Source organism: Perca fluviatilis, chromosome 1 (assembly GCF_010015445.1).
Source record: "Perca fluviatilis chromosome 1, GENO_Pfluv_1.0, whole genome shotgun sequence".
NCBI classification, from domain to species: Eukaryota; Metazoa; Chordata; class Actinopteri; order Perciformes; family Percidae; genus Perca; species Perca fluviatilis.
In genome coordinates, this window is record NC_053112.1 from 32,625,125 (window position 1) to 32,640,764 (window position 15,640).

General features: G+C 41.7%; 1 protein-coding gene across 1 annotated transcript in view; it reads right to left on the minus strand.

Annotated features, from left to right (window-relative positions):
* lrba (LPS responsive beige-like anchor protein) overlaps positions 1–15,640 on the minus strand; it is a 196,431-nt gene that overhangs the window by 40,401 nt on the left and 140,390 nt on the right. The window contains exons 43-47 of the mRNA XM_039799595.1: positions 13,532–13,647; positions 13,136–13,248; positions 6,669–6,809; positions 5,191–5,310; positions 2,008–2,160 (exon numbers count right to left, since the gene is read on the minus strand). Coding sequence (XP_039655529.1) covers positions 2,008–2,160; positions 5,191–5,310; positions 6,669–6,809; positions 13,136–13,248; positions 13,532–13,647 — 643 coding nt within the window. The remainder of the gene's footprint in view (positions 1–2,007; positions 2,161–5,190; positions 5,311–6,668; positions 6,810–13,135; positions 13,249–13,531; positions 13,648–15,640) is intronic.

Consider the following 15,640-nt stretch of genomic DNA (forward strand, 5'->3'; position numbering starts at 1 on the left):
TCAATTGCCTCTGCAGTGCTAAATTGGGCACAAAGGAAAGAATCGGAGGAAATTGGCAATGAAAAGCCGCTCTGTGCTTGCAGGAGCACAAAGCACATTAACACACAGATGCTGTCAAGTTGGTTTCTCCAGTGTTACAGTTTTGACTGATTTTTTAGGGTTAACAATAATACTATCAAAATTTTGAATATTCTAAAGGTGAGTATGCACGTGAGTGTGTGTATTTACCTCTGTATATTGTACTGTACTCAGGAGAGCAGTATTAAAGACGGAATAGAACAAAGTAAGATGGTACAAAATGGTGAAACAGTACTACAATAATAACATGTCAGAGCTGCAACTAACAATTCTTGTCATTAGCAATTAATCTGTCAATTCTTTTTACAAATTCATTGATTAATTTAGTCTATTTAATGTCTGAAAATTGTGGAAAGAAATGCACAAACGTGAGTTCTAAGATGCCTAAGAGAATATTTTCAGATTACTTGTTCTGCCTGACCAACAGTCCAAAACACACAGGTATTCAATATACAATGCAGCAAATCTTCATATTTTACAAGGTAAGTCTGGCATTTTTCTAAATAAATTACTTAAACAATTTAACAACAGATTTTTTTCAGCACTACATGACAGCAGTCAGGTCTCCAAGTTTCTTTGCAAGATGATGAAAAATTCATCAAGTATATTCCTTCTTTAGCAGAAATTAAGTTTAAAACTGGAAAACAGCACGCCGCCGCCGCCACCACAACAAGCTTCCCCGGATAAATCCACCTTGGCCTACACCATGATGACAGCCAAAGAGGGAGAAGTGTGTGATTAATGATAGGGGCCTGGTCATATCAGCAGGCTGGTTAACATACCCCACCACAAGACTACACAGGTCACAGAGCACACCCAGCCTCATCAGCACCCATTACTACTGTGGGCACACATTGCACTGGAAGCTACATCTGTTTCCCCCCCCAAAATATTTTACTGAGAGCGAATGTGGCCTGTGAAAAAAATTCTAATTTGAGGACTTTTAAAGCAACACAATTCAGATATAATTATGTGAATTATAACCTATGATTTGACTGTGTATATTCTTATTTTCCTCTGTAATTTGAACCTATTCATGCATTATATTTGGTTATATATTAACAATGACAGCATGGCCTTTAAATATCAGTAAAACTGTTCAAAGTCAACAAGTACTAAAAGTACCAATGTCAAGCTACTCCAGCAACAAACAACAGAAATAATAAATCTATGTGGTGCTTTTTGACCTTCTAGAGCAAAGCATAATCTGATCCAAAGAGTTATCTTAGTTTTGTGTGTGTGTGTGCGTGTGTGTGTGTGTGCGTGTGTGTGTGTGTGCGTGTGTGTGTGTGTGAGAGAGAGAGAGTGTGTGCGCGCGTGTGGAAGAGGAGAGAACATCTACAATGTAAATATTACAGCAAGTCTGACAACATCCAAAGTGCATTTCCACTGAATATTTTTTCTGCTTTAGGCTGAGCAGGCGGGAAGGGGAGATTGGAAACAGGATACTGCATCATCTCTCTACACAAAGTTGCAATATCGCACACGAATATGCAACAGATGTGTGTGGACAGCGCGAGAGCAGAAAGAGAGATGGCGAGGTGGATGGGGCTCGGAGGTGAGGTGATGTTGAATCACTTTTCCAACATGGAAATGTGAGAGCTGGGGCATGTCGGAGGAGCGGGAGGCTCAGGTAACAGGAAGAGCTGTGAGACGATCAGGAAATAACACTGTCTCTTTGAATTAGCATTACCAGCTGAAATAGGAGGGACAGAAACCTCCGGCTAGACTTAAGTCGGTCTAGGTTATGTGACATATGAGGCACAGATAGAAATGTGTGTATGTTTACAATGTGTATCAGCGACTTGTAGATATTGCAAATTAAAAAATAATGTCCATCTTGACTATAACAATAATTTAACACTTTATATTGACGCCTATAGAGTGTGCATGAAAGGGCATTGGTGCGCGTCTGTCCATGTTTCTTACCAGGCGATTGATGCGTACAAACTCCTCTGGGCTCTTGGCCCATGGTGGCAGCTCCACATTAGACACTACAGTGTTGTCCTCCATCACTCCCAGGTTGTAACTGTTGGCGTTGATAAACATATCGGGGAGGTAGTAGAACTCTGGGATCAGCTCCTGCATGGATATAGGACAGAGACACATTTAAAGTAATGCTGACTAAAGGATGTTTCTGAAACTACAGAAGGCTCAGAGAAATCAACAACCAGCCCTAGTACAGGAGTGCGATTTGGAGAGGTGTGATCTGAATATGTCTAAGAGTATTAAGGAGAGCCGAAGGAAAAAAAAAAGTAAAAGAAAAACAGAAGGGCAATCCCTGTATAAATCCAGTTCAGAATGATTTAGAGATTGCTTTGTGTGTGTGTCTGTTACAACAGTTACACGGTGGAGTTTTTCAAATTGTACAATTATTCATGGTAATTACATTTCTGACTGCTTGTGTGCTGCCCGCATTTGTGCTTTGGCCACTACAGAAGATGTCAAAAACCTCTGAGCGTGCGCTGGGTTGTGGTTTTTCACTACTCAGTACTCGTTTGCTTTGTCTGTATCTAAGCACCCCCCTCTTCCACAACAACATAAAAAGAAGTAGTCGGCTCAATTTTGTCCTAACTATGATGATTTTATTTGGCTGTCTCAAACAACACAAAGTATTTTCAAATTGGCAGATAGTGAAGAGAAAGGTAGTTATGACATGAGATGTAAACCCATACGTTCAGCAATTGCCACCATGAGTGTAAACATTAAGATTGAGATTGAGCTTAAAAACATGTAGATAAACCATTCTGCCCTCCAGGCCTCAACTGTAATGTCATTGCGGTATATCTCGCTGATTATGAAACAAGGATGGCCCAGGATGTCTCAACTCTTGGCTGGTTCATGTAAATAGTAAAAAAAGAGTAGAGTGTAAATTGTATATTGTGTTGTAAACTGTTGCTATTAAAATTGATAATGTACTGGGTTAATATATACAGTATCTTAATATGTACTTTATAACACAAAGCATGGCTTCAATCCTCACTGCATTGGGAAACAGTTGTGCATAGACAAAGTACTAGTAGTAATTTCCAGTCTAAGTAAACTAATATCTCAGCGTATTACATGGTATGATTAGTTGATCGCAATAGTTAAAAAAAAAAATAAAATACAGAAATTTGGGGATCTGATGGTAGCCCTGCTTGACTGTTGACAAAGCTCGTGTGACTACAGGTGCTGACTGGTCCCCTCGAGAAGGAGAGAAAGATACAAACATGTTGACAGTCTGACATCAGAGATGAACAGACCACCGCCAACAACAAGCTGACATGCTCTCGTCTGTCAGGCGAGCAGCAACGATGACAGCATGGCAGAATGCAAATACTCCATGCTTAAACTCGAGCGAGATTAAACTCCTTAAACGCCTAAATTAAATTACTTAAACAGCGTTTTTTTTAAACAGATTTTCACGAGCAACATGATTTCTAAAAAATACGCATCAAATAACATGACCCTTTTTGGAGATTAGCTGCACAATACATCCACCTCTCATCAAACATCCAATCAAATGAGCAAGCAAACACACAGGTTTAAAACAACACAGCACTTCCTCACTTCTGAAATCTCTTCACTCCACAAAACCTGACCTGAAACTAAAAGGTCAACCTCTTAACGAGGCCTCCAGCTCACCCAGGTTCACTGGCTGCAGCCTGCTGTAAATTTGAGCTGGAGGTGGCAGGACACACACACACACACACACACACACACACACACACACACACACACACACACACACACACACACACACACACACACACACACACACACACACACACACACACACACACACACACACACACACACACACACACACACACACACACACAAAACCTGGGGGGGGCCGAGCCAACACCAAGACTGCCTGCCTTGCATGGACCATTATGTGCAGTGGCCCCTTTGCTCCGGCCTGGTCAGAGGCCAGCCCCTCTGATCCCCAATCCTGTCCTGTCATGGGTCACTGGAAGGGGCTCTGGCCTCTGGGCTCCTCTGCTACACTTCCACTGTTGCTACCTCTAACCCCTCTGCTCTTCTCTCTCCCTCTCTGATGCCTTTAGGCTGAGGCTAGGGGTCAAGGGATTGGGGACTGGAGGTCATGCTAGCGTCACCCAGGCTAGAGACACATTGAATCTGGGTGTTGTAACCTATTATCACCCCTTCTTTACTAGTGGGGTATGAAAACACTGGGGCTTTTTGCCCTCTGGCAGGGATAGAGGGTTGCTATCAATGGCTCAAATGCTAAAGCTAAATGGTGTACTTAGCATACTAAATTGATACATCTCGTCCCTAATTCCTCTTTTGCCCAGAACACAAATGTGTGCGTCCAAGTGGATAAAGCTGACGGACTCTCAGTCAAAATATGCGAAAAATTCAAACTGAACACGGACACAAAGTGATGTGGTCTAGATTTGCCCTTTATTTTGATCCGAGGTTGAGCTCTCACAGTTTGATCCACATTGACGGGTCTAGACTGAGAGAGCATACGAGGGCTCTTGTTGGGCTTTCGCAATCAAGCATTGGCCAGCTACGTAGTAACACAATCCATATGTTTTATCAGCGGGATGTGAGGGGGGGTGGTAAACGCAATCAAGCGCCAAAACCCCCAACACCACCGCTGCCCCCCCCATCCAGTGACCCAGTGCTAGGAGACCAAGCAAAACCCAGCTTTGACATAGAATGTCTGACTGTAGTCGTAAATGTTTTAGGAGCGCAGTTAAAGTGTGCACTGGGGGTTCGAAGGCCTTCAGTATGAGAATGACCTGTGCTGTTGTAGGGCAGATCCAACAGCTCAGTAGAGTTTGGGGGCCCAATGGGCAGTGATTCAAGTCCAGGTTATAGCTGGCTGAATCTGAGACGGACAGCTGGGACAGATGAGGATTAGTCTAACGCTTTGATCAGAAGACCAGGAAGCTTGCATTGCATAGGGACAATGATTGGTAGTGACTGGACATTACTCTTTTGAAACCTTTTCTTCTATGTCTGTAAGGGTGCTGGATGGGGATTTATTCTCCTGAAGTGCTCAGTCCTTTATCTCTTCTATCTTCTAACCTTCTTACAAGTCAACCGGGAAAGTATTTTCACATCATGTGCGTGCATGCATCAGTGTGTGTACAGTACCTTAACATCAGATGTGTCTCTCTGGCAGTTCCTCCAGGCCCGAGACACTGAGGAGAAGGTGCGGTCAGCGTGGTCAAACTTCCCTCCTTGGAAGTTGAGAAAAAACGTGGTGAAGGGTTCCTGTTGATTAGAAAATGAAAGGCTTTAAATCTGCGCTTTGGATTCAAATGCTGTAATGGGCTAAAATGGAATCCCTTGTTGTGCAATCAAAACGTGCAGTAAAAGTCGGTGGTGCTTGGGGATCACTACAGCACTAAGTCAACAGATTTGAACCAAAATCTACTCTTTTTACACTCCCTTTAACAAACAGGAGTCCAAAAATGAACAATAAAAATAACAATGATCCCAGTGAGCTACTAAAGCCAATACACTTGTGCTACTGATGCATTTCTAATCATGTATAATCTTGTTAGGACAGATCAATAGCCGTCTCTCTGACGCAATAGCCCCCAAGTGACATGGACACAATATGCTGGGCCACAGCAACCAACTAATACTGTAGATGGCTAATTAAGTTCAGCCTGAAATGACGTACTCCTCATTTGTTTAAAAAGTGTAGGAGGTTAACCACATTGTATCTCGTTGTGCAGTTAAAAACAGAAGAGGATTAAGCGCACTGTAAAATCTCACAAATAAAACACAAAATACACAAGAATAGTTTGCATTTACTGCAACAGTTTTCAGTTCCTCTCTGATGTTACATTTGATCTGAGAGTTATAAGTGAGGGTTTCTGGTAGAGTGGCTTTAGCGTAAGCTCGGTAATGATGTGCAGGGATCAATGAGGTAACTCTACTGGGAGTCACTGAGACAGTGAGCTACTGGGACAATAACAGGAGAAAACTGCACGTTGGAGAAACTTAGTAACCTCCCTCTCCCTTGAGTGCAGTATGGAAAGATTGATGGCATCCATTCAACAAAAGGTACCGAAAGAGAGCACAACGTACACTGCATATACTCTTCAAAAGCAAAACAAAATCACATATATGGTATTCCTTAAATATTTTAATATTGTGCTTGAGGGGATTTTTCCATTGGAGACATTTAATTGCAGTTCTGTTGCTGATTTATTATTATATGGCCACAACATACAGTATAATATATATGCAAGAATAAATAAGGAACACATGTATGTGATGTCAATTTAATATAAATAAATGTGTTTCTAGGAAGTAGGTGCCTAATTAAGAATAAATTAATGATATGAAACTCCAGAGGGGAAATCAAAACATGAAAGTAACACATAAGTTGGATATGCATATTGCTGTGCATAATTCCATTTTTAAAACTCAGTGGAAGTGGGTCTTTTCACAGCCAGTGTATGAGCTGCATTATTTATAAGTTAAAGAGCAATATCCTGGCCTACACATATGCATACATATATTTTTTGGACTGATACATTATTTTTTTTATGATTTTTGTAACACTATAAAAAGCAACAACAAAGAATGTTATTGCCAGTAATTTAAATTGCACTTACGATACGCAGTAGCCACATCATGGTGAAGCTGGAGGTGGAATAGTGGGTGCCATAATGGAACTTTGGCACCTGATCATCGTCCCAGGACTCATATCGGTCTGAAAAGAATGCTGCCCTCTTGGGGTTCAGAGCACCAATGGGCTATGGAGAAATCCAAACATAAAACATATTTTCAGACATATTTAAAAAGGAAAATATATATATATATATATATATATATAATACCTGAAAACTTCTTTTATCTGCTGCTTGACATTAAAACAGAGATAAAGACGAGAAATGACAAACACATGGGTGTGTCATAGCAAAGAGGAAGCAGAAAAGGATGACTGAATTTTACTGTGAATATAGTCACGTAGAGCTGGGCAATATATCGATATTATAGCGATATCGTGATATGAGACTAGATATCGTCTTAGATTTTGGATATCGTAATATGGCATAAGTGTTGTCTTTTCCTGGTTTTAAAGGCTGCATTACAGTAAAGTTACGTCATTTTCTGGACTTACCAGATTGTTGTAACTTTTCTATTATTTGCCTTTACCCGCTTAGTCATTATATCCACATTACTGGTGATTATTTATCAAAAATCACATTGTGTAAATATTTTGTGAAAGCACCAATAGTCAACACTACGATATCGTTGCGGTATCGTTAGATGTTTTGGTCAATTAGATTTTCTCCATGTCGCCCAGCCCTAAATTCGCGGACCACTCTTTGCAGCCTAACAGTTGAAAGGCAAATGAAGCTAGTAACCTTTGTGCAATTTCAAATGAATATTAGATGATGTTTCCCTTCAGACAGAGATCAATCCTTTCCCACAGAGTGCTTTTTAGAGGCTGTGAAACTGAGCCCCCGCAGCTGTAGTCTGTCAGAGAAAACTAATGTGCTCCAATGAAAGAGTGCCTACTAGGAATATCAATAGCAAGGCTGCAGGTTCCTTTAATTTCTACTTTTATTAATCTGTAACTAATACACTGGTCACCAGCCCTATTTGTAGTCTAGAAAAATGGTTAAGTTGCATTAATTTTCCATCGCTCTACAAAACCAATAACCCTGTGCTGCTCGGCTATTATTTAAATACTCATTTATAGAAATCACTTTCAGCCTGGTTCAATTTTTATTGGTCTTCTGCTGGCTGTGCCTCATTCCCTCAAACCCCCCTTCATCTCTTTCCCTCACACACACACACACACACACACACACACACACACACACACACACACACACACACACACACACACACACACACACACACACACACACACAACACACAACACACACACACACACACACACACACACACAATGGTAATGGAATGATGGCCTTTTGAGGATGAGGGCCTGGTAGGGCATGGATCAATTGGATCTCTTTTATATCATAGGGTGCCTGTCACAGCGAGACTCATCCAGGGCCAAGCATAGATATTGATTTGTGATATGGCTACTGTTTTGTGTGGGTGTAATGGGGCATGCTTGTGTTCATGTATTTGTGTGCAGTGAGAGTGATGCGCACAGGATTTGTGCAGAATTGGTTGCTTTTTTTTAGGTTCCATGTGTGCATGTATTTAGTAATTTTGAAAAATAGTGTTCCTGAGTGTGTGCGGATTTACATGGCAAAATGCCTTGTGCCACCACACTGTGCAGCTCTGTGTTGACAGTGATCCACTGTGGGCTTCCTCAGGGCCACTGGGGGTGGGTGAGTACACACAGTGAATTATACATCAGGCCCATTGGTCTGATTTATAGCCCTAATAACAGTCGGCTCATTAAAAAAAGAAAAGGGGAGAGAAGGCATATAAAATAAAAAAAGACTGAAAGTGCCACAGTGACAGAGCGAGAGGGAGAATTGTGTGTGAGTGCATGTGGGGGCTGTTGGTTTGCGCGAGCCCGACATTGTTTACTGCTGTAAATTACTGTGAGGCTAGCGCGCGGCTTACAGTAGCTGCAACAGAGCGGCGGTGATGGCGCCGTACATCAGAGCAGAGTGGCCGGCAGTGTGCTGATGGAACGCCTGCTGCCACCCCACCACAGATTGGCATAATATGTCGGGGCAAAGAATAGCACTCTGATGAGGACTCAGATAAATGAACCAATCTTGTAGTTTTAATTAGACTAGAGAGAAAGCTACGGAAAGAGAACATGCTGGTGCTTTGAAGGGGAAAACATCAGGGGATTAATCTTGGATTAGTCCTAATCAGTTCTTCATCAACAGTGTGGTGTTGCAGGGCCATTTAAAGACACTTTGATTAAAAAAAATAAAAATAAAAAAAAAATCACGAGAAATAATTACAGTTAATAAACCTCAAGGGCAGGCAACTCAAAACAAATGAACAGGTTTTGGACAGCATCAATGATCAGATTCATGTTTAACATTTAAACCGATGGTTGAGATTATACATAATGCTTCCTGTATGCCAATCTATCTGAAATATACTTCGAAGTGAATTTGTTCAAAAAGGAAACATGGTAGCCTCCAAAATTCTCTTCAGATTGAGAACACAAAGAAAATGTGCACGTATACTCAGAGGAGAAAAAAAAAAACAGCCTTACAGAACAACAAGGATCTTCCTGAGACCTATTATAAAGGACATTATCAAACACTACTTTGCTTTTAAAAGAATAATGGGTTAGCGGTGATGAAGTATAATGGCTTACCAACGATTTGAGCATCACCTCGGCTTTGAGTCATAAATCAAAAGAGCCTTTTGAAAGGAGTGTTTATGTATAATGTCCTATTTAAACAGTGAAAATGGTGTGGAGGGCCTGGGGGATAAACATATGGGGCACGTATGGTGAAATCAATACACCATTAGCCGATGTGGCTGTGAGTAGTAGGTTATAGCACAAAGGTACAGGGAACGCTTAATAAATCCTCACCATTTCTGTTGCTATGTAAATGTAGAGTACCTAATCTTTGGTTAGGGGGTTAACAATTCTTTTGTTTGTTGTGCTTTATTAAAAGCGGTACGACAACAAGAATGACCAGGCTTTTGCCTTCAGTGGAATTGTATGACCCAATTGACCAATTACAATCGTCATAAAGCTATCTATATGTATGGCAAGTGCATTTTTTGTGGGGGAATGTGTGCGAAAGGGTAGAGGAGAGTTACAACACTTGGAGTCAGTTCTAGTGTGTGCTTATCGTGACTACAATGTTATCTCGCGGGTCGACGTTTGATGTCAGGTTGAGGTTAGAGTTTATGATAAGAAAGTCCCTGGGGTCAGAATGGCTCTGGCAGCAGGGAACATAAATTCTGTGTGGCCTCTGTTGTGCTGGGAATGATGACAGTGTGTGACACAAACACACACTCACACACACGTTCATGGCAATTTGGCTTCTCAATGTCAGTGGAGGCTTCTCAGATGACCTGTTTCTATAGGAGACAACCCAACCAATGTGACATAAGGGGGGGGGGGGGATAAGAGAGATGTGGATGGTGAGAAAGCGAGGCAGCGTGAGAGGCAAACAGAACGAGAAAGAAAACTGGAACAATAAAGAGGAAACAAAGCAGCAGGCAGAGGAGAAACTAAGCAAGGTAGTGAATGATGCAGACACAGACATCCAGCAAAAAAAACAAAACAGTGAAGGTCGGAAAATCTGGATGAAAAGAGAAGAAACACAGAGCACAAATGATTGCGGGTGCAGAATTGGAGGGTGGGGGTGGATTTGTGGGGTTGTGCAGTGCTGCTTGCCCTTTTCCAGACACTGCAGTCTGCCACGGTCCAGTGGTCATACACTGATATCACATGTGTGTCAACAACATGAATAAAACAGATGTAATAAAGATTGGCCCCGCTCCCTCCCTCCCTCCCTTCCTGTTTTCTCGGCTGCTATTCTGCTCTCGGAGGAGAAAAGAAGCACGGCAGAAGAACTGCAAATGATGTTGTTCTTCTCTTCACTTTCTCATCCTCTTTCTCTAAGATTGTCTTTCCGTTTCTCCTCCTTTCACCAATCTTCCCTTCATTTCACTTAGTCTCCGGGGCTGCGAGGCTTGACCGTGCACAGAGGCGGAGCTGTCCGAGCTCCAAGGCAGTGCAAAGAAGAAGAGCGGGAGGCAGAAAGAAGCTATAAAACTGAAGTAGGGCTGCGTGTGTGCGTGCGTGCGTGTGTGTGCGTCAAGTACAACTGTCACATTTCAGCCTACTGGGCAACATGAAGCCAGATAAACAGAGGAATTATGCAGCTTCATACAGTGGGGGAAGCTACACTGGGAGGGATAAAAACACAGATAGAGACACAGAGGAGCAGATCGGAAGTGAAAGCAGGACTGGGGAGAACCTAAGGGACAAGGTGTTGAATGTTAGGGTGTTTGAATCTGTATGACAGGGCGGTGTGAAGTGTGAGTGAATGGTTCCTGTGTTTATAGTACTGTAAATGTACAGGGCTACTGTATTGCACTGGATTATACCATGCAGAGGTTATTTTTTTTATGTTTTTAAGGTTTAGGTTTATGTTTTTAAGGTTATTTTAATGAATGTTTGCCTAAAGGTTCACACACTAGAATTTGTAACTACAACATACTAGTCAATATTTCCCGTTTCAATGGAATCGCCCCTATTGGCTTGCTATCATATATAGTTTTGTGACAGGGAGCTATGGCCATGTTCAGACAGACAAAAGCACTCAACAGGGTGAGAACACAGAGGGCACTGGCAGAATAAACACTGGGATTTCTGTCAAAATAGTTGGACATGGCTCAACTTTTGCCTAAACGCAGTGCAACATCATTAGGCAATGCACTGTAAAATACATGCAAGCATGCATTCCTATTGTTACTTTGTAACACGAACATCATAATGCTACTGTTATGACGAAGGATAAAGATTTCTGCAGTGATACATCTGGAGTTGCAAAATCCTGTCTCATAGTGTTGTAAACTGCCGTGCAGCATTTTTGGCATTCAATAAGCCTCTAAAGACATGGATGTATTACACAAATTGGACTTCCCTGATATTTGATTGTCTCACCCAGGCCTACAGCAACTCACCAACACAGCCACTTGGGTTTAAAAAAAAAAACGCAATTCTGTTTTTGGTTTTAACATGCCTTACTGTAATATGTTCCATTACGTCCCACTAGATGAGTACCTCCATCTCTCCCTCACCCTGCATGAACATGGGATGCTCTCAGGACCTGAATAAATGCCCTCAAGTGTAACTCTGAAATGCATTTCCTCCAACGTCCATTAACACATGCCTTTTTGTTTCCATGGCTGATTTATTCAGTCATTTTAGGTCCAGCAGCTAGACAGTCGCTCAATCATCTCACTCTAAAACTAATCCTCTGTCCTCCCACCACTGGACAGCATTACGCACAGCTGATGTTCAGTACAACCAGGGGAGCTGGCAAGTAGTAGGATTAGGTTCTTCACCTTTTATTCTGTATGTGTGGAAAAGACAGGGAGTTCATGCAAGTAAATAATTGCATGTCCACTTACAACATGGGGGAGAATCTTTTTAGCAGTTTTAGCAATGTATTTATGTGCCAGGGAGCATCTCAGGGCAGGTTTCATTGTTTTAAGCCCAATCACTTGATGCCTGGAGCTACCAGGGAGCATTACTTCACTTCCTGGGGTGTTGCAGAAGGTCAGACTTGAAAGAATTAAATTACAAAGTTTGAATTACGGGCCGATTACGATAGCTAAACCAGAAAATGGGAGTCACAAAAAGAGAAAATGCGTAGTTAAAATCTGCTTTGACTGCAGCAAGGCAGGGCTACCTCAACTAACACACACACGTAAACAATTAATCATACTGATTATCTGTGATGTATATCAGCTGCAATTTTGGGTCACAGTATTAACACAATTTAAAAAAAATTAAAGTGAGCAAACTACTGGATCCAAGCCCCTTTCATGTGCAGGGGCATTTTCCTGCATACTGTAGCTGTGGAGCATTGCAGGGACAAACACTGTTGGGCTGTCCCTGCCCCCATCTATTCTAGCATTACCATGGCAAGTGGGAAAAGGCACATGGCAGAAATGTTCCTGAATGCGGCTGCATGTGTAAATAGTTATCCCAGTAATTTACCAGAAACTGTGTTTTAAATTTTTTCTTTTATTTGCAGTAACTTTTAGTCCTCTGAGACCTAAACAACCAACTATTTGAGATATTGAATGAGGACAGAGCTACACCTGTGAAAAGATAGCAATCAGCCACCAGTGATTAAAGAGCTGGTTCACTAATCTATGATCAATGGCAATTACATGGCGACAAAATGGACTTTCACACACACACACACACACACACACACACACACACACACACACACACACACACACACACACACACACACACACACACACACACACACACACACACACACACACACACACACACACACACACACACACACACACACACACACACACACTTCCTCTCTCTAAAGTGCCGTCTCTTTGGAATTAAGAAGGGAAAAAAAAGATGAGTAAAGGGGGAGAAGAGGATGTGCCCTGAGAGTCTTACCTTGGACAGATCTCTGAAGTTGCTGGGCAGAGTGAGGTCAAGTTCCTCTGAGTCGTAGTTGGTGATAACCCAGGGGAAGACCGGGTACTGGTTTAGGTCATTATAGGTCCGACCTGGTGGAAAGAAAGTGAGAAAAGAGAAAGTGACAAAGATTATACAAATCGGTGCGTTTGTGCATGTTGCTTTAATGTTTTAATGTGATTTGCACTTATGATACCAAGACACATCCCTCGTGTGTGTAAACATACTTGGCAATAAAGCTTTTCTGATTCTGATTCTGATCATGGTATCAAGGATTAACAACACTCAAAATGTTTTCTGTGTACATTTCCTCTATTGGCAGGTCTGTGCCACAATCTGCAATAACATCGCGCAGGTGTTAGGTGGTGTCCTCACCAGAGATGGTGTTGAGAAAGATGAGGTATTCAAAGTTGGATATCTCGCGGCGTTGCCAGCGCTGGGTCATGTTGGATGCCTTGAATAGCTGCTTTGGTGTGGCCAGAGAGATACGTCTACAAAGAGAAAAAGATATTAAAACACTTGTTTGCCATTTAAGTGTTTCTGGTCCTGGTAACACATACAGTAGTGTGGAGTAGTACAAAGACAAAGTCAGTCACCACATCACAGGAACAGCAATTAGCAGACCGAAAATTTTTTTTTAAAAAAATAAAGCCTTGGGCTTATTAGACTTTTGCAATACAAATGTCATTATATGAAAAATCTTTTGAACTTACAGTCTTGCTAATTAAGAAGACAAATATGCAATAAATTGGTTTGACTACACATATTTGCGTGCATGTGCGCACACACAGAGCTCAGGGCATGATTTATGCAATAGGACTAAAACAAATGACCCCCAATCCAATTAAAACAAAGGAAAATGATGGAATTAATCACTGTCAGGGTGTGAGATTATAGTCATTAGACCTCTCAAAAGGTAAAAAAAAAAAAAGATATGACTCTCGAAACACGAGTGTACTACAAGACACACTATTCTTTATATTCTGTATTGTCCCCAAGCAATAACGTGCATTAACATACTTTATATGTAGGTGTCTACATTTTCTTTTTATCTCTCGTAGATCACGTCACAATTAAATGTAAACACAGAGAGGAGAGAAGACAGAGGTTGCTTGATATGGGCAAAATGTTTTAAAAGCACAAGGATTATATCCAATTATGAGCAACCATATTACATGGATAATGACGTGTGGTTGTGCAATTATTGTCATGGCACTCTGGACATTAAACTAATTTGTGCTGTGCTGGCTGTACTAGCTGATGGGTGTGTGTGTGTGTGTGTGTGTGTGTGTGTGTGTGTGTGTGTGTGTGTGTGTGTGTGTGTGTGTGTGTGTGTGTGTGCCCCTGTACAGCTATCCTCAGGTCAAAGAGGTGAGGTGTAACCTGGCCTGCAAACTAGCTTGATTAATGAGCCCAACACAAAACACACACACAAATCTCTCACCCGAAATCTGTGTGTGTGTGTGTGTGTGTGTGTGTGTGTGTGTGTGTGTGTGTGTGTGTGTGTGTGTGTGTGTGTGTGTGTGTGTGTGTGTGTGTGTGTGTGTGTGTGTGTGTCCCCTACATCCACACTGACTCATTACTGGGCGCACTTTCTTACTCAGACTGATTACATAGACTTCATTGTTCACGGTTACTATTGCTACATGCAGCATTTTTTGTTTCCCAACATTGAGAAAACATTTCCCACAGATCCTAAATCGTCCTGTCTCACACGTTAACTCCCCGAATATTCACGCATCCCACCAGAAAGACAAAATTTCACAATATGCAGTATGAAACTGAAACAAATCCCAATATGGGAAAGATTTATACTTTGAATTTGGTTTGGACTCTTTAGTCTAACTTACAGAAACCTGCAGTTACTGTGTATATTTTTATGCAAACTTTTACCCAAAAAACTGGAGGTTTCTTTGTTTTTCCTTAGCCAAATCAAGGGTCTAAGGATAGAGGGTGTCCTAGGCAAATTTGTGATTGTGGGTTATATAAATAAAACTTAATTACACCTTTACCACCATTTAATGTATCAAACTAAAAACTTTAGCTAGTCGCATCACATAATTAAAATATGCCATGAAAGGCATCATACACTAAGACTTCCTGGGCACTAAGGAACTGCTGGCGTGTGGGAACACACACGCCAGCAGCTGGGTTGGGCTTGGCTTCAGCACTGGCCGGACGCAGAGCAGACATGATGTGAGGGAGGGCTGTGCCCTGCAGGCTTACAACCAACTATTTGCTTCACACTGATGGAAATAAATAAATGAACTGGACTGTGTTTGTGTGAAGCCAATTATGTTTGGTGGTGTGAGGAGGCAGTGGGAGAGACGGGACCAATCAGTGACCAAACCCCTGTGTGCATGTGACAGCAAGAAAGGGAGGGAGAACATTTAGTTTGGAGGTTTATGGTGTATAAGTAACAACAATGTGAATGCTTTCAATACCTTTAATATTCTGATCTGTTCAGATGTGGTGCTGTATGTG